At 38.6% G+C, this 19,554-nt stretch overlaps 1 protein-coding gene across 2 annotated transcripts in view; it reads left to right on the top strand.

Moving 5' to 3' along the window:
• GABRA3 (gamma-aminobutyric acid type A receptor subunit alpha3) overlaps positions 1-19,554 on the top strand; it is a 240,653-nt gene that overhangs the window by 106,485 nt on the left and 114,614 nt on the right. For both annotated transcript variants that reach the window (XR_009493447.1, NM_174542.2), the window contains 1 exon segment: positions 7,832-7,953. Coding sequence is in view for 1 of the 2 variants with exons in the window: in NM_174542.2 (NP_776967.1) it covers positions 7,832-7,953 (122 nt within the window). In the remaining variant the exon portion in view is untranslated.

The following is a 19,554-nucleotide window of genomic DNA, read 5'->3' as shown; positions in this document are numbered from 1 at the left end:
TATAGTACCTTGGTATTTAATCATTCAGAACATACAATAGTCAGATCTTCTTGTGTGTTTCTGTGAAGCGGTGGCTTTTAGTGACTAAGAAGGTAGAAAGGACTTGGTTTTTATTTTACTTTAATTCAGCAAAGAGTGTGAATAGGCAGAGCACATAGTGAATGTGTGTGCCTTAAAATAATACTTCTTTAGTTTCAGAACAAATCTATAGTTGCCATTTAAGAAAAGCACAGCTGTCTGAGATGGATTGTGCGTATTCTAGCCAAAAATACGTTTATTCTTTTTTCTTAAGTGGCTTCTGTAAAAACATTAGAATGTGTGTTACTGAGTTACGAGTATATAGCTGGCATCCCTAGTGCTGAATTTTTAGCTTGACCCTTTCACTTATTAGAATGACTGGACCTGGACAATAAAAACATGAGGGGTATGGGGAAATGGTAAATAATCTGATATGGCTATGGTTTCTGGTCAGAAAAAGTACTAGAATTTGCAGCTGTAAAAGTATATGGGGAATGGAATGCAGAGTCACAGAAAACCACATAATCTGAACAGGAATTTTTAAAACATACTTTAAAAAAAATTGAGATATAATTTACACATATTGATAGCATTGTACTTAAGATGTAAAATGTTATAGTTTGATACATTTATATATATTGCAATATGATATAGTAGAGTTAGTTAATGTCTCTATCATGTCACATAGTTTCTTAGTAACTTTGAAGTTTACAATATAGTATTGTTGACTGTAGTCATTGTGTTGTATCTCACACCCCCAGAACTTTTCTACTACTTGTAAGTTTGTAGCCTTAAACAAAATCTCCCCAATTCCTTACCACCCCAATCTCTGGTAACTACCATTCTAGTGTCTATTTGCACAAGTTCAGTTTTTTTTTTTTTTTTTTTAGTTCCACATAGAAATGATTTTACACAGTGCAAAAGGTGGCTTAAAACTCAACATTCAGAAAACTAAGATCATGGCATCCAGTCCCATGACTTCATGGTAATTAGATGGGGAAACAGTGGAGACAGTGACAGACTTTATTTCTGGGGGCTCCCAAATCACTGCAGATGGTGACTGCAGCAATGAGATTAAAAGATGCTTGCTCCTTGGAAGAAAAGTTATGACCAACCTAGACAGCACATTAAAAAGCAGAGACATTACTTTGCCAACAAAGGTCCGTGTAGTCAAAGCTATGATTTTTCCAGTAGTCATGTGTGGATGTGAGAGTTGGACTATAAAGAAAGCTGAGCACTGAAGAATTGATGCTTTGTGGTGTTGGAGAAGACTCTTGAGAGTCCCTTGGACAGCAAGGAGATCCAACCAGTCAATCCTAAAGGTAATCAGTCCTGAGTATTCATTGGAAGGACTGGTGCTGAAGCTAAAACTCCAATACTTTGGCCACCTGATGTGAAGAACTGACTCACTGGAAAAGTCCCTGATGCTGGGAAAGATTGAAGGCAGGAGGAAAAGGGGATGACAGTGTATGAGATGGTTGGATGGCATCACTGACTCAATGGACATGAGTTTGAGCAAGTTCTGGGAGATGGTGAAAGACCGGGAAGTGTGGCGTGCTGCAGTCCATGGGGTCGCAAAGAGTTGGACACGGCTGAGGGACTGAACTGAACTGACCTGGGACAGTTAATCCTCATTGTCCACTGAGTTGGACAATAATAGCTCTAGCAATTTACATTCTCACCAACAGTGCATGAGAGTTCCCGTTTCTTCACATCCTTGCCAACATTTGTTATCTCTTGTCTTTTTGATAAAATGTCATTCTAAAAGGCGAGGTGATATTTCATTGTTGTTTTGATTTGCTTTTATCTGATGATTAGTGATGATGAACAACAACAATAAAACTTGTTAGCAATTTGTGTCCTCTTTGGAAAAATGCCTACTCAGTTTCTTTGACCATTTTTTAATTGGATTATTTTTCCTTTTGCTATTGAGTTGTATGAGTTCCTTATATATTATAGAATCCAATATATATATATTTCTTTATATATTATTAGTATATCTTGTTAATATTACTTTCTGCATAGTAACTTTGAATTTTCTTTATTTTTAAAATTTGTTCTCCCCCAGGAGATATACAGTATTAGAAAAAGATGCCAACCTTTTAATGAAGTAAATTTCTCCTGTCTTTGGGTTGTTTTATGAACTGCATCAGCGACTCCACATTCTGTGACTCTTTTGCTTCCCCTGGGCATAAGCACATTAAGGTGCTTCCTCAATGTGGTTGAACTGATACTATTTACTTATCCTGAACTTAATTGCTCAGTGAGTTTAACTTTAACCATAGCATAAAAATGCATGTCTTTCAAAGGTGTCTGGAGAAGGCAATAGCAACCCACTCCAGTACTCTTGCCTGGAAAATCCCATGGACGGAGGAGCCTGGTAGGCTGCAGTCCATGGGGTCATGAAGAGGCGGACATGACTGAGCGACTTCACTTTCACTTTTCACTTTTATGCATTGGAGAAGGAAATGGCAACCCACTCCAGTGTTCTTGCCTGGAGAATCCCAGAGACGGAGGAGCTTGGTAGCCTGCCGTCTATGAGGTCACAGAGTCAGACACGACTGAAGTGACTTAGCAGCAGCAGCATTACATTTTCAGGAGTCTGGGGAAAAAGGAATGATCATCCTCAATGTATGTTGAGTTTTACCATTTACAAAGTAATTTTATGTTTATTATCTTCTTTACTTATTTCTTCCAACAGCATTATAAGTTGGGGACCTATCCCTATTTTACATGCAAGGAAATAGTTCACATGGTCAGTTAGTGGGAGTCAGAACTAAAACTGTTCATCTGACCCTAGTTCTTTGGATTTACCACTTTTCCATTTTTCAGTTCAGTTCAGTTCAGTCGCTCAGTTGTGTCTGACTCTTTGGGACTCGATAAATGACTAAACTTGTCTAACCTATAGATAGTGTCTTAGTAACATCATTTTCATTTTTAATGATGCATTATTAATATATTTTGTCCAGCCAGTAATGATGGATATAAGGCAAAGCAAGCATGGTTATTGCATCAGTCTCATCAACTTAATAAGCACATGGCTTTAAACAATCCCTTTCTTTTGGTGTCTCAGGCCATCCATCTGTAAAGTGAAGGGAAATACTTACATGATCTCTAAAGTCCTCCATAATCCTGACATACCATAATGCTTTGTTGTTCCTCCAAACTGTTTTGAATGGACCCAAACTATAGAATCTTCAGCTTGTTGCAGTTCAGATATTTAAAAAGAGAGAGTTCTAACTTGGGTTCTAAATTAAACCAGCTTCCAGCTGCCCATGCAATAATTAGAGTACACTGGGAGAAAATTTTATTAGTAATCAAGTCAAGTAATCAAAATCATAGAGCAATCTATTGAAAATTGTTTTGGAATGACATTAAGCATTGATTTTTGACTTAAAATTTTTAAAGTTATTAGTGACTAATGCTGCTAACATATCAAAACAGAGTCAGCAGGGGGTAGAAATGCATCATCAAGGAACTTATTATTTCAGTAAAAGAGGTAGCACAGTATATGGGCCTTATATTCAAGAATTCTGGACCGAAATTAAAAGTTATGTTCAGGGGCTTTACAATTCCCATAAATAGACCCGCCTGGAGTAGGTAATCTCTGAAGCCCTTTATAGCTTGTCTATGACTCTCTGATGTTTCTGCTTTTCACCTGCTTCCAGTAATCCAAAAAATGGCTTTTCATTCAATTCATAGACCTGTTTCCCAGAAATCAAATTAGGCTAAACAGGGTCAAGATTCCCTGCAGTGAGAGTTAAGGGAAAATGCGAAAGAGGTTTTCACAAAATCAATTAAGCTCCCACAGCCTCTCTCCCCACAGCCCATGCAAGATGGATTCAGAATATTGAAGATTAAGCCAAATGTGAGCTGAGAACTGACAGGGTGTCTGTATTTATCTCCTCAACATATTGATGCCAGTTTGTTAGCTCTGCACTATAGTTTCCTTCTTTTTTCCGCTTCCAAATAAGGTGTGTGTATCTTTTCTGGTACTCTTTTCACTAAAACAGCCAATCATCTCTAGTCTCACTGGTTTCCAGTGCCTCTTGGCAAAAGCTTTCCTTATGGCTTTGGCGGATGAGGGTGCCTATATTTTGTCATTATTTACATTTGAATACTGTATTTGAGTCCATGGGGTCGCAAAGAGTTGGACACGACTGAGTGACTTCACTTCACTTCAGTGTATTTGAGTGCATAAACTACTATCTTAAAGAAGACAAAACAAATTTTGAATACTTTTAGATATTAAATATTAAATCTGGAAATTTTAATACATTATTTAATATTAATACAACATATCTGTGAAGTTATTTTAATTTTCAAAATTAGAAAGCTGTTAGAGAGGTGTTATGTGACTTATGGTCACTCAACTAATAAATTCAAATTCATGTCTCCAGTCTAGTTAAACCTAATTCCCCTTTTCATTCCATGTATATCTACTTTTATCATTTGATTCTCTCAGCAAACCTGTAAGCAAGGGAGAGATTACTTGCCTTATTTTACCTTTTGTTTCTGCTCTGTTTTTTTCTATAGGCACATAGTTGATGCTCGTTAAAGATACATTGAATGATTACGTAAATTGAGTTAGGTTTATGAATTAAGGAAATTTGTGTTCAAAATGGCTTTTGACAGTTTACCAGCTAGCGAGTGGCAGTGTAGAGTGAAAACTATTTAGTTTAGATGTTCCTACTATTCCGTGGGCTTCCCTAGTGGCTCAGATGGTAAAGAATATGCCTGCAATGCGGGAGAACCAGGTTTGACCCCTGGGTTGGGAAGATCCCCTGGAGTAGGAAATGGCAACCCACTCTAATATTCTTGCCTGGAGAATTCCATGGACAGAGGAGCCTGGGGGGCTACAGTCCATGGGATCGCAAAAAAGTCAGACACAACTGAGCAAGTAACACATGCATACATAATATTCTGTAGATTTTTCTCTTTAAGGAAGACATATTGACTGCCTCTCAAGATTCCTCCCAACTGTTATTCTATGTCTTTTATTGCTCTGATTAACTAGATGCTGCTGCTGCTGCTTCTGCTGCTAAGTTGCTTCAGTCGTGTCCGACTCTGTGCGACCCCATAGACGGCAGCCCACCAGGCTCCGCCGTCCCTGGGATTCTCTGGGCAAGAACACTGGAGTGGGTTGCCATTTCCTTCTCCAGTGCATGAAAGTGAAAAGTGAAAGGGAAGTCGCTCAGTCGTGTCCGACCCTTAGTGACCCCATGGACTGAGGCCTACCAGGCTCCTCCATCCATGGGATTTTCCAGGCAAGAGTACTGGAGTGGGGTGCCATTGCCTTCTCCGAACTAGATGCTAGGAATAGTTATTATATATCTATTAATGGCAACCTTCTGGATCCAAAGTAAGAATGGGTAAAACCAAGACCTACAGTGATACAGGTTTTAATGGACTACTCCAAATCACGAATACAGCTGGCACTTGGACGTAGGATTTCTGACTTCTAGTTTATTACCTGATTCTACACCATGCTTCTTGACCCTGGGCAACAGCCATTTCCTTCACTATATCTCTCTTTCCACTAAACTACCCAGGTCCTTTCTTTATTTCTAGACTTGCCAAACCACGCCAAGCTTCTCCTCATAAAAGCATGAAAGCATTTGTCACAGCTTTAGCCAGATTTTTTTTTTAAATTTTTAAATTGATTTATTTTAATTGGAGGCTAATTTGTTGTTGTTGTTCAGTATCTCAGTCTTGTCTCACTGCTTGTGACCCCATGGACTGTAGCACTCCAGGTTTCCCTGTCCTTTACCATCTCCCAGAGCTTGCTGAAACTCATATCCATTGAGTTGATGATGCCATCAGCCTGATCAGTTGTACAGTGGTAAAGAGTCCGCCTGCCAGCGCAGGAAACATGGGTTCCATCCCTTGGTCGGGAAGATCCTCTGGAGAAGGGAATGGCAACCCACTCCAGTATTCTTGCCTGGAGAATTCCATGGACAGAGGAGCCTGGCAGGCTATAGGCCACAGGGTCACAAAGAGTCAGACATGACTGAACATAGCACACCAGGACAAAGAACCTACTGCTTGGAAAGGCTTGCAAAAGGCATCCACACTGGATAAGCAGGAGATAGCTGGGGGTCTCCAGAAAATCAGCAATTTTTGATTATAGTTCTGTCTGACCCTCAGTAGCAATATGACTGTGGGAAAATTTGGTATCTTCTCTGAGCTTATTTCCCCATGTATAAAATGAGAGAGTTTAGGGAATCTCTTAAGAGTTCTGGTGGCTTTAACATTTAATGGAATGCTTTTGCTTTGTTGTTCTATCTCCACCGGGTGAGATATAGGTAGATTATATGCAATTCAAGGGTTTTTCTGGCTTTGTTGTTCTGTGAACATATTCTAGATTAGAAAGAGGGGTAATTTAAAATTTTCCTTTTTTGTTTTGGGGCCCTCTTGTTCCTGAAACAAAATTTGATAAATCAACTTTATGCCAGGTATTATTCCCACAGACATTTGTCTAAGATTTCTACTGGTTTTTCTCTACTGCTGGGTTCAGTTCAGTCGCTCAGTCATGTCCAGCTCTTTGCAACCCCATGAACCGCAGCACTCCAGGCCTCCCTGTCCATCACCAACTCCCAAAGTTTACTCAGACTCATGTTTATCGAGTTGGTGATGCCATCCAGCCATCTCATCCTCTGTTGTCCCCTTCTCCTCCTGCCCCCAATCCCTCCCAGCATCAGGGTCTTTTCTAATGAGTCAACTCTTCGTATGAGGTGGCCAAAGTATTGGAGTTTCAGCTTTAGCATCAGTCCTTCCAATGAACACCCAGGACTGATCTCCTTTAGAATGGACTGGTTGGATCTCCTTGCAGTCCAAGGGACTCTCAAGAGTCTTCTCTAAGACCACAGTTCAAAAACATCAATTCTTCGGCGCTCAGCTTTCTTCACAGTCCAACTCTCACATCCATACATGATCACTGGAAAAACCATAGCCTTGACTAGATGGACCTTTGTTGGCAAAGTAATGTCTTTGCTTTTTCATATGCTATCTAGGTTGGTCAAAACTTTCCTTTCAAGGAATAAGCATCTTTTAATTTCATGGCTGCAATCACCATCTGTGGTGATTTTGGAGCCCCCAAAAATAACGTCTCTCACTGTTTCTACTTTTTCCCCATCTATTTCCCATGAAGTGATGGGACCAGATGCCATGATGTTAGTTTTCTGAATGTTGAGCTATAAGCCAACTTTTTCACTCTCCTCTTTCACTTTCATCAAGAGGCTTTTTAGTTCCTCTTCACTTTCTGCCATAAGGGTGGTGTCATCTGCCTTCTGTCATCTGTCATCTGCCTGGTCATATCTGAGGTTATTGATATTTCTCCCTGCAGTCTTGATTCCAGCTTGTGCTTCTTCCAGCCCAGTGTTTCTCATGATGTGCTCTGCATATAAGTTAAATAAGCAGGGTGACAATATACAGCCTTGACGTACTCCTTTTCCTATTTGGAACCAGTCTGTTGTTCCATGTCCATTTGTAACTGTTGCTTCCTGACCTGCATATAGGTTTCTCAAGAGGCAGGTCAGGTGGTCTGGGATTCCCATCTCTTTCAGAATTTTCCACAGTTTATTGTGATCCACACAGTCAAAGGCTTTGGCATAGTCAATAAAGCAGAAATAGATAGGGATGGACCATATTTTGCTAAAGCTCATGCCAAAGTACTTACTGGTTTGGGAGGTACAAAGCCATTTAACTGGCCCAATCAACTGATTGACATTTTCTTGAATTAAAGTGTTTAGACATGTAAATATTTGCTATTAAGAACTATTATTTTGTGTCTTGTTTTCTTTCACTCCCTCAGACTCTCTCCAAAGCATGCTCCAGATATTCCTGATGACAGCACCGACAACATCACTATCTTCACCAGAATCTTGGATCGTCTTCTGGATGGCTATGACAATCGGCTGCGACCTGGGCTTGGAGGTCAGTTATTGTTTTAAGATCTTCTTGGGTATTTTCTTCTAAGAAGAGTCTAAAGGTACCTTTAATAGTGTTTTGATTAATGAGGTTAGTATCAAGTTGAGTCTCTTCCCTCTGAGTACTGGAAATGTGTCCTAATCCTTCATTTCAATGGTTAGTCTCTCTGGTGTGGTTTTGGAAGGTTCTGAATTTCACTTAGGTAAATGCATATAGGGTGTTAAACCACATTTGGCCACACCCATTTCTGGTAATAAAATAGCAGTCCCTGCCTGGATGGCAGATGTATCTCAGGAACAGCTGGGAAACATGTCTTTGTTCTAAAAACCCTGATCACACATCAGCCTGATATTCTGAAGAAGAGAAATCTGATGGCTAGATGGGATCTCATAAGGAAGTAAACATATTACAATACTTCATGGGCCATATTGAAAGGGCAAGTATTCAGATGTATATATATTTAAATTTTTCCTGAATCATTTGAAAATTAGATGCAGATATTATAACCCTTTATCCATAAATACTCTAGTGTGTACTTTCTTAGAACATAGAAGTTATTTTATAAAATTATAATGAAATCATAAATTCAAAAAATATAACCTGACATAATACTATTTTCTGATCTGTAGTCCATATTCTTTTGCCAAATCATCTACATTTATTATATGACAGTATTATAAGAAATCTCTTTCCTTCTCTTTAGTTAATTAGGCAACTATCAGCATGAACAGATGGATTCTTTTTTTATTCAATGAATTGTAATCCATTAATATTATTATTTGTTATTATCTATTTTGATTAGAATTATTGCTCCTAATTTCCCATATTTGCTTAGTGAGAGCCTCTTCAAGCTGACTTTTGATGTGTTTTCATTTTTGAGCACTTTTTGGGTCTATCAGATCAGATCAGATCAGTTGCTCAGTCGTGTCTGACTCTTTGCGACCCTATGAATCACAGCATGCCAGGCCTTGCTGTCCATCACCAACTCCGAGTTCACTGAGACTCACGTCCATCGAGTCAGTGATGCCATCCAGCCATCTCATCCTCTGTCGTCCCCTTCTCCTCCTGCCCCCAATCCCTCCCAGCATCAGAGTCTTTTCCAATGTGTCAACTCTTCACATGAGGTGGCCAAAGTACTGGAGTTTCAGCTTTAGCATCATTCCTTCCAAAGAAATCCTAGGGCTGATCTCCTTCGGAATGGACTGGTTGGATCTCCTTGCAGTCCAAGGGACTCCCAAGAGTCTTCTCCAACACCACAGTTCAAAAGCATCAATTCTTCGGTGCTCAGCCTTCTTCACAGTCCAACTCTCACATCCATACATGACCACAGGAAAAACCACGGTCTTGACTAGACGAAACTTTGTTGGCAAAGTAATGTCTCTGCTTTTGAATATGCTATCTAGGTTGGTCATAAGTTTCCTTCCAAGGAGTAAGTGTCTTTTAATTTCATGGCTGCAGTCACCATCTGTAGTGATTTTGGAGCCCAGAAAAATAAAGTCTGACACTGTTTCCACTGTTTCCCCATCTATTTCCCCATGAAGTGATGGGACCGGATGCCATGATCTTCGTTCTCTGAATGTTGAGCTTTAAGCCAACTTTTTCATTCTCCACTTTCACTTTCATCAAGAGGCTTTTTAGTTCCTCTTCACTTTCTGCCATAAGGGTGGTGTCATCTGTATATCTGAGGTTATTGATATTTCTCCCGGCAATCTTGATTCCAGCTTGTGTTTCTTCCAGTCCAGCTTTCTCATGATGTACTCTGCATATAAGTTAAATAAGCAGGGTGACAATATACAGCTTTGACGAGCTCCTTTTCCTATTTGGAACCAGTCTGTTGTTCCATGTCCATTTCTAACTGTTGCTTCCTGACCTGCATATAGGTTTCTCAAGAGGCAGGTCTGGTGGTCTGGTATTCCCATCTCTTTTAGAATTTTCCACAGTTTATTGTGATCCACACGGTCAAAGGTTCTATAGCATAACCATATTCCATACTTAACTTGTACTCTCCCTTTTCAGCCTTACAGTCAATCATTTTTTCCAAGAAGAAATGGGATCTTTCTGTGTGGGAAATTATATTTAAAATCTAACTTCTATGTGCCAAGTATTTTCATTGCTATTGTGTTTCTTTGTTTCTAAGATCTTTCAGCGGACAGAATTGAGAAAATAGAAAATAATATATATGTATTTATACATACACACACATATATATACACACACCCATATATATGCATATTTATACATATAAAGGTAGGAGCTTCCCTTTTAGCTCAGTCAGTAAAGAATCTGCCTGTAATGCAGGAGACCCATGTTCGATTCCTGGGTTGGGAAGATCCCCTGAAGGGCGAAATGGCAACCCATTCCAATATTGTTGCCTGGAGAATCCCATGGACAGAGGAGCCTGGCAGTCTACAGTCCATGGTGTCATGAGTCAGACACGACTTAGTGACTAAACCACCACATATAGACACAATGTAGACATATATATGTATGTGCATGTGTAATGGGTTTATACTGATACCACTAATTCCAGTCTAAGTATTACTCATTGACTTACTAATTTGCTTAATTATACAATATACATAAAATAATGTTGAAATCACTATACCTATACCACTGTAATAAATACACTTATTAAGTAAAATTAAAGATAAATTTTCATGGTCTTTTTTTGGGTGTTGTTTGTTTTAGATGAAGGCTATATGGCTCTTGCTTTGGTATAAATAATAGATCAGAGCAGGGCAGTATTGGAGGAAGAAAAGGCTAGTCACAAATTGATTTGTTATCCAGGAGGAAGGTTGTGATTGTGGGGATGTAAGAATTTGGTGACTGATTAAATTATGGGATTAGGGAAAAAAGGAGGAGAAAATGATAGCAGACAAAATTCTCCTGTGAAGCTGTCAGGTTTTAGAATTTTTTCTGGACATTTTTGATTACTAATCCAACTTCAGTACTAGTGATCAGTCTATTCAGATTGTCAATTTCTTCCTGATTCAGTCTTGTAAGATTGTATGTTCCTAGAAATTTATGCTTTTCCTATGAGATGTCTAATTACTTGGTATATGACTGTTTCATAGTATTCTGTTATGATTTTTGTGTCTTTGAGATGTAATGTGCAATTTCTACCCTTTTCATTTCTAGCTTTGTTCAATTGAGTCCTTTCTCTATTTTTCTTAATGAGCCTAATTAAAGGCATATCAATTTTATCTTTTTAAAATAACAGCTCTTGGTTTCATTGATCTTTTCTTTTTGGTCTCTCTTTAGTTTATTTCCATTCTGATCTTTATTATTTCTTTCCTTTTGCTGACTTTGGGCTTTATTCTTCCTTTTATAAGTACTTTCTATGGTAGGTTGCATTGTTTATTTGATTTTTTTCTTCTTTCTTGAGGTAGGCCTGTATTGCCGTAAGTTTCCCTCTTAGAACTGCTTTTGGTATGTTCCATGGATTTTGGAGTGATTTGTTTTTATTTTTACTTTTATCAAAGTATTTTTTCATTTCCTCTTTGATTTCTCTATTGACTGATCAGTTTTTTAGTAGCATGTTGTTTAGTGTCTACATGTTTGTGTTTTCCACAGTTTTTTTTTTTTTTTTTCTGTACTTGATTTCTAGTTTCATACCATTGTGGCCAGAAAAAAATACTTGATATAGTTTCTATCCTCTTACATTTGTTGAGACTTATTTTGTGGCACATTATCTATCCTGGTAATGTTCCCATTAATTGAAATAATATTCTGCTATTTTTAGATGGAAAAGTCCTATATATATCTAAGTCCAGCTGGATTAATATGTCATTTAAGGCAACTGTTTCCTTATTGATTTTCTGTCTGTATGATCAGTCCATTGATGTAAATGGGGTGTTACTGTTATTGTATTATTGTCAATTTCTCCCTTTATATCTCTTAATATTTGGTTTATATATTTCAGTTCAGTTCAATTCAGTTCAGTCGCTCAGTTGTGTCTGACTCTTTGTGACCCCATGAATTGCAGCACACCAGGCCTCCCTGTCCATCACCAACTCTGCTCCTATATTAGGTGAATATATGTTAGCAAATATTACATTCTCTTTTTTAGTGACATCTTTATCATTATATTTTGCCCTTATTTGTGTTTTGTTATAGACATTATTTTAAATCTACTTTGTCTAATATTTGTATTATTACCCTAGATTTCTTTTTGTCTCCATTTGTATGCAATATAATTTTGTGTCCCCTTACTTTAAGTCTCTATTTGTCTTTACCACTACAGTATGTCTCTTATAGGGCAGCAAATAGATAGGTCTTGCCTTTATGTCCAGTTGGCCACTCTGTGTCTTTGACTGGAGCGTTTAGTCCATTGACATTTAAAGTGTATATGTGTATATATATATGTACTTATTGCTATTTTGTTACTTATGTTCTGGTTGTTTCTGTAGTCCTTCTCTGTTCTTCTTATTTTAGTCTATTTTCTTACGGTTTGTTGATTTTCTTTAGTGGTTTGTTTATGTTCCTTTCTTTCTAGTTTTTGAGAATCTATAGGTTTTTCATTTGTGGTTACGGTGGAGTTTATATATGTTGACTTATATCTACATATTTTAAACTGATAATCATTTAAGTTCAAACACATTCTGAAAATCTATATTTTTTACTTCCTCCCATATTATATGCTTTTGATGTTATATTTTACATCTTCATATTTTTCACTTAACTGTTTTTTTTGTAATTATACTCAATTTTACAACTTTTGGCTTTTAATCTTCATACTAGCTTATTTAAATGGTTGATCAATAACCTTTACTATGTATTTGCCTTTAGTGTTGTGATTTTCTGTCCTGTAAATTCTTACTTCTTGTAGCTTTACCTTTCCCACTTAAAGAATACCTTTTAACATTTCTTTTAATGTCAGTTTTTCTTTTAGAAGTTTAAATATATCATACCACTGCCTTCTGGTCTATAAAATTTCGGCAGAAAAATCAGCTGATAGCCTTATGGAGATCCAGTTGTATGTGACTCTTTGTTTTCCTCTTGCTGCCTTTAAAATTCTCTTTATATTCAACTTTTGCCATTTTGATTATGATATGTCTTTTGTGTGTGTTGGGTCCTTCTTGTTTGGGACTCTGTGCATCCTTTACCTGGATATTTGTTTCCTCTTCTGGTTAAAGAAATTTTCAGTCATAATTTCACTATATACATTTTCTACCCCTATATATCTCTCTCTCCGTCTTCTGAGAACCCTATAATGTACATGTTAGTATGCTTGATGTTGTCCCAGAGATGCCTTAAGCAATCCTCATTATTTTTTTTTTCTTTTTGCGTTCTGGTTAGGTGATTTCCAATATTCTACCTTCAAGATCAATTATGCTTTCTTCTGCATCAGCTAATCTGCTGTTAATTCCTTCTAGTGTGTTTTTTCCTTCAATTATTGTATTATTCAGCTCTGATTGGTTCTTTTTTATATTTTCTGGTCTTTGTTGAAATTCTCACTCAAGTTCAGTTAGCATTCTTATTACTATTGGTTTGAATTGGATCAGATAAATTATTTAGCTCTGTTTCATTAGGGTTTTTTCAGGGGTTTGGTTTTATTCTTTCATTTGAAACATACTCCACTATCTTATTTTGTTTAACTTTCTCTGTTTGTCTCTATGAAATTAGGTAAAATAGTTACCAATCCTGGTCTTGAGTATGTATCCTTGTGTGGGAACATCCTTTGTAGTCTGTGTATGATCAGTGGCTTTGGTGTGAAAGGTGGGCATGTGGTGGCCACAGGTTGCATCTTCTCTTGGTGTGCTCTATCAGCTACAGTCTCTGTGGAAGGTAAGGCTTGGAGTGCCTGGAGCCAGAGCTGGATTTGAACTGGGGATTGTCCTAGGCTCAATGGTGGGAGTGGGGCTGGGGCTCAAGAGGCTGGAACATGAACTCTGAGAGAGTTGGGCTTCTCCCAAATGTGATAGTCTCTGTCTTTATTGAGGGTATGGCCAGGATATGAGGACTTAAGCCTGCACTTCTGAATTCATTCCACTTGTTCCACAGTGTGTGCACCTTGGTTAGAGGCTGGGTTGAGCTAGGAAGTGTTGTAGCTCCACTACTGAGCTGCCTCCACTTCTTTCCCAGTGTGTTCATACATGTGTGTGTAGGGAGTGGTGGTCTCTGCCAAGGCCAGAGGCAGAGTCAAGAACTGAACTGTCTCTGTTTCCTCACTGGTGCCCACATGTGTACACACACATGCACACACACACACACACACACACACTGGGAATGGATGTCTACCTTACCCAGAGGCAGGACTGAGGCCTCAGCTGGCTCTGTTCCCTCTAGGCACGCATGTTCATAGGCAATGACCATCTCTGCCTTAGCGAGGAGCAGTGCTGAAACAGGATGGGTTGGAGCAGGAGCCTGGTTCAGTTTGGGGTGTCTGCTGGGGCAGTCCTGGCTGGTCAACCAGAGAACAATTCAGTTTTCAGCTGATATGTCTGTGCTAGAACTGGGAGCAAGCAAGTTGGTTGCATGTGCTCCTCACAAGTGGAGTCTTAGGTTTCCTACAGTCCTCTAATAAGCCAAGTTGTTTACCAAACCAGCTAAGTGGGCTCTTTTTCCGTCTTAGTCCTCAGGGTTGAGATGCCTAATATGTGGCTTGAACCACTTGCTCTCCAGGGAGAATCCTCAAGCCTGTGATTCCCCCCTGCTGTTTGGGGTCAGGGTGCAGGACCCAACCAACTTGCTTCTTTTCCCTACGTACCAGACTTGAGTGTAGTTCTTTCTTTACAGCCTTGCTTGTAGAAGAGCCATTCTTCCTAGTCTTGAACTCATTCTATGTGAGAGTTGCTCTATATGTAGTTATAGTTTTGATACATATCTGAGGGGAGCTGAGTTCAGGGTCTTCCTACTCCACCATCTTGATCCCCTAGAAAATCCATTTTTAAACTCAACTTTACAATAATAGCTCTTGTAATAGCTTGTGTTTCTATAAATAAGTATCTTTTATAGTCTTTCAATGGATCTGAGACCTACCTGTTACCACAGATTAGCTACTAGTATAGCACCTTCCTGCTCTACCTCTTCTCTCGACCATTTTTTTCCTGGGATCCTATTAGTATGGAGAAGTAGATAGCTACCAACCAGTGTAAAGAAGGCATGGGGCTCGATAGTTGGAATATATTCAAGGTCAGGACTGCAGAGATTTAATTCATTGCCTGACTTTTGCACCAGTTTATTACATAACATCCAAAAAGTGCCTTGTCTTATAGCACAGCATTTTTCAAACTTACCACTTGAAAAAAAAAAAAACTAATTAAAAAATACATAAATCATTTAAAGTTCACTTTTAAATAACCAGAACAATGTTTCCATTGTCATGGTGGTTATTTAGTACCTCCGGACAGTCACCACTGTCTCTGAAAACATGACAGGATGGAATAACTACAGGAGGTATTTAGGGTAGACCATGGGAAGAACTTGGAGTATCGAGATATTCTTCTTTATGCCCCTCTAATGAGGGTATATAGACTTAGTTAGCATTAATTAAATAGTCAAGCCCTGGAGAGATTTCCCAATGGGATTTTTTGTCAGACCTTTCTTGCTTTTCTCTCACTGGAATCCTTTGGCTTTAGCTACAAATAGTCAGCAATGTGGAAGCCTTCACACGGAAATAGTGCTAGCTACAGACTGGGCGATAACGTGGTCCTATGCTTTGTCTCCTTTGTTCTTCCTCTTCCCTAGCAAGTTACTTGAAGGCAGAAACCATGTTCTATTAATTGCTCTCTTCCCCTGGAGTGCTCAGCACAGAGCTTTGCCCATAGAAGAGGTATAGGAAAACCATGAATGGGATATAATTGACAGGTTCTCCTTGTGATCCCTTACACCTTGATTTTTGTCTCTGCTTTCTTTTCTGCTGATTCATATCTTTTGGTTTGGCACAAAGTTATTATACAAATAATTATTTTCTTCTGTGGCATCAACTTCTTATTCTGCCTCATTTACCAAGAGTTGTAAACCAGCTTCTAGTACCTGACCCCTTGTTGCTTTCTGTCTTGAACACTTCATCATTTCACTGTGTGAACTGTGGAGGAATACCTGATTTTCACTAGTTCCTATTCACTGTGCTCAACTTTCTTCAAGAGCTCTGTATACAATTGTGATCTCTCACTGCTTTTGTCTGATCTCGTTTGTCCTAGTGTCTTTCATTTGAATATCACCTTTTGATTTCATAACTCTTTTGCCTTCTTTCTCTTCTTTTAGTCATTAATCTCTTTGTTCCCTGCCTTGAGTGCTTAGCACTCATAATAGAGGCCTATGTCTTAGTCTAGCAGAAATACCGTCAGCAGTTTAGGAGCCCAGCAATGGCTTTATTCATATTATGTCCTTAGTCTAGCATGCACTCATAACTCTACCATTTAGGGTCTTGTTCTTTCTTCACAATCTAAATACCCTTTCCAGCATGCAGTCTTCAGGCCTAGGCTAGGAGACCTAAATTTACAATTTTATTTTGGCTCATTCTAGATGAGTGACATTAGAAAAGTCACTTGACCTCTCTAAACCATCACGTCAGACCTTTGGCTACAAAATAAAGGTAACCAGCACACATTATAGGAAACTTGACTCCTTCTAAATCCAATCCAGTAACAAATTCTGCCATCAAAACACCCCAAAATTTAACCAGTTCCCATCAACTCTATAGCTACCAGCTTGGTGTGAATCACCCTTATCTCTCACCTGAATTATTATATTGGCTTCCTCTTGCTTGTATGGCACCTGCTCAATGAGGCCTTTTTGGCAATTGTATTTAAAATTTTACATCCAGATTGCAGCTTTTATTTTCCCTATAACATCTATTGCATTACCATAGTTTACAAGTATTTTATCTGCTTCCCCCACCCTCGAGTATAAGTTTTAGGAGTGTGGGGATTTTTTGACCCTGATTTGTTGCTAAATTGCCAGTTACTGCTTAGTCCATAGTAAGTCCTCAGTATTTGCTTAATGAATGAATATTTGCCTTCCAGGTTTATTGTGAGAATCAAGTGAAATAAGATATACAAAAGTATTTTTTATAAAATCTAACACCATAAATATATTATCACTTTTATTGTTTCCGTCAGTTGGAATTGACCACTGCTTATCTAAACCTCATGTCTTTAGTAGGATCTCTGTAGCATTTACTTCTTTGCCTTTGGCAAGGGGTTAGTTATTTAGGTGCTTGTATCATGATTTTTGTCTGTCTGGAAAAAGCAAGGGCCCAGTGTCTCAAACTCAGGCTGGAATTCTTGGTGTTAAAGCTAGGTGGTGAATGATTAACTTGCAGGCTGAAGAATGTGCAGATGAGAAATATCTGAAAGAAAATACTCAGGAGTGAAATTGGAAGTGAGAGTCCAAGTAGACAATCCAACTGGTGTAGAGACTATGCCAAGAGTAATAAACCACTTACCAGGCAACAGTGTGGAAATCATAAGAGGAGTGCAAGAAAAGTTGATTTGCTGGGTGAGAAAAGAAAGAAAAGTAGAATATACAACTTGGAGAGTTTTCTGAGGCATTGTTGCAAAACTACATAGATACATTACCTTTGGCCTTGCCTGTGAGAGCTAGTCACAGTTTTGAGCTGGTTCAGACACCACCTTTCTGTAACCCTTGCCATAGGTGGAATAAGACCACTGTTTCACCAGGGACACTAAGTGGAAGGCTTGAAAAGCCTTTGAAACATCCTGAAGGTAGGAGACATACCACTGTGATGGCTTTTTTGGATCTAATCTCCTGAACCAGGTATCGGAGCGGGCCAAGGTATTGTGTGTTTAACAACTCTTTTAAAAAAAAACTCCACTTTTCTGGATTATCCCAACTGATTCCCAAGAAAGAGAGAGAATCTAGCAGAAAATAATGAAGTGTGGAAATGTCTATAAGCCAGCTGTAGAGTCAGAAGGCAACTAGATTGATGATTACTAGAATCTTGAAAGACACAGGAGGAGTTAATGGTCATCTGGCTTTGAATACTGAGCTGAAATTTAGGTTGGTAATTCATATCTGTTGAAAGGAGGATCAAGTGTCATCTTGTTTCCTCTCAAGGTCCAGTATTGGTCAATACACTTTGGTCAATATACTCTTTATCCTAATCCCTAGTCCAGGAGACGTAATGAAGTTTCTTTTGGGAAACCTTGTTTGTTCAGAGAATGATCACCTACCAGAATGCTCCACTCATGGTAGTCGTTGAGAGGAAAGTTACTGTTTTTATGGAAAGGGGTATTTTGCCTGGAAGAGTGCAGCAATGTAAATTGATCTGTGGCAATATCACTGGGACGTATAAAAAGTGTTGAAATTTTCAAAGACCCAGCTAATATACTCAAAACTCAGAGGGGAGTGTGGACAGAAATCAGGTAATTTGGTTGTCCATGGAGGTAGAAGAGAACTTTGGCAAACAGGCTAAGAATAAGCAGCAATGGGTGATGTCTTAACCCATTGGAATAAAAGATTAAATCCAATAATTCTCAGGGGATATTGAGGGTTAGAGAAGGTTGCAATAATCTCTCAGGCCACATCGGTGCCATAGATAGTGATATAACATAAGGTGATTTTTCTGATTTGGGGACACCAAAAGTCCCTCCCTGAGAGCCCTACTAGTTGTTATAAATGAGATTTGACTTGATAGAATGACATTGTGAGTGAAATGCCTAGATATAGTCTTCCTCTTTTAGAATTTACATTGTTTAGCAGTTTTGCATACTGTGTTTCCAGGTACCGTCTCTTACATAAACCTGAATATTCAGGTGATTCCACTGTGCATTGCTATGCATCGTCTGCACGCTAGACTACTTTAAATAGACATGAAGGGTTAAAACCAAATTTTCTATGACTACATAACAATCTGTCACATCAACATTCCAGGAGAGGCTGTCATGGAGATTGTTAGTGGAGAAAACTGAAAATTAAACCATCCATCAACAGTATTGATCAAACCCAAGAATTGCTGAGTGTATTTAATTGAATGTGGATGGAAAGCTCTCAGTTCAGAATCACTGACACCTTGTTCAACATCATGCAGAAACTGTGAAAGATAAAATGTGACTCAGAAATTCCATCTCAGCACTAACAGATATGTATTCTGGTTGGCCCAGAGAAAATGCTGACATGAGTAGTTAATATAATTTAAATCAGGTATCCAAGGGATTTTGAGTTTGGAATGACAGACAGGAAGCTGTTCAAATATATTGTTGTATCTAGAAGCACTTAATATGGCATTTATCAAGACTAGAAAACAGCTGGGGTGTTACACAGATTGTTATTAGCATACTCCTCTTGGTGAAGATCTACTGGGAAGACTGTCTTCCAATATCACTTTTCCTCATGCATAAGATGGCAAGTGCATTGACGTCCAATTTGGTTAAGGACAGTTAGTTTACTGTGAGGTTTCTATAGGAAATGAGATTCCTGCAGTGTTGGCAGAAGTGGAGTTACCTGTGTATTAAGCATGAAGCCACCTACCAGGGAGGTACAAGGATATTGAACCCTGAGTCATAGATTGGGATATAGATCATTGGGGAGACTCTTGGTTTTGAGAGTGAAGAAGTATATTTGCTTGGCAGAAAGTTGAACTTAGGATGCCAGAATTACTGCTAAGTCTTATTTATGATGAGAATGGCAAAGTGAAAGGTA

Source organism: Bos taurus, chromosome X (assembly GCF_002263795.3).
Source record: "Bos taurus isolate L1 Dominette 01449 registration number 42190680 breed Hereford chromosome X, ARS-UCD2.0, whole genome shotgun sequence".
In the NCBI taxonomy this organism is placed as follows: Eukaryota; Metazoa; Chordata; class Mammalia; order Artiodactyla; family Bovidae; genus Bos; species Bos taurus.
The sequence above is the reverse complement of the archived record's forward strand: the minus strand, read 5'-3'. Positions and strand labels throughout refer to the sequence as shown.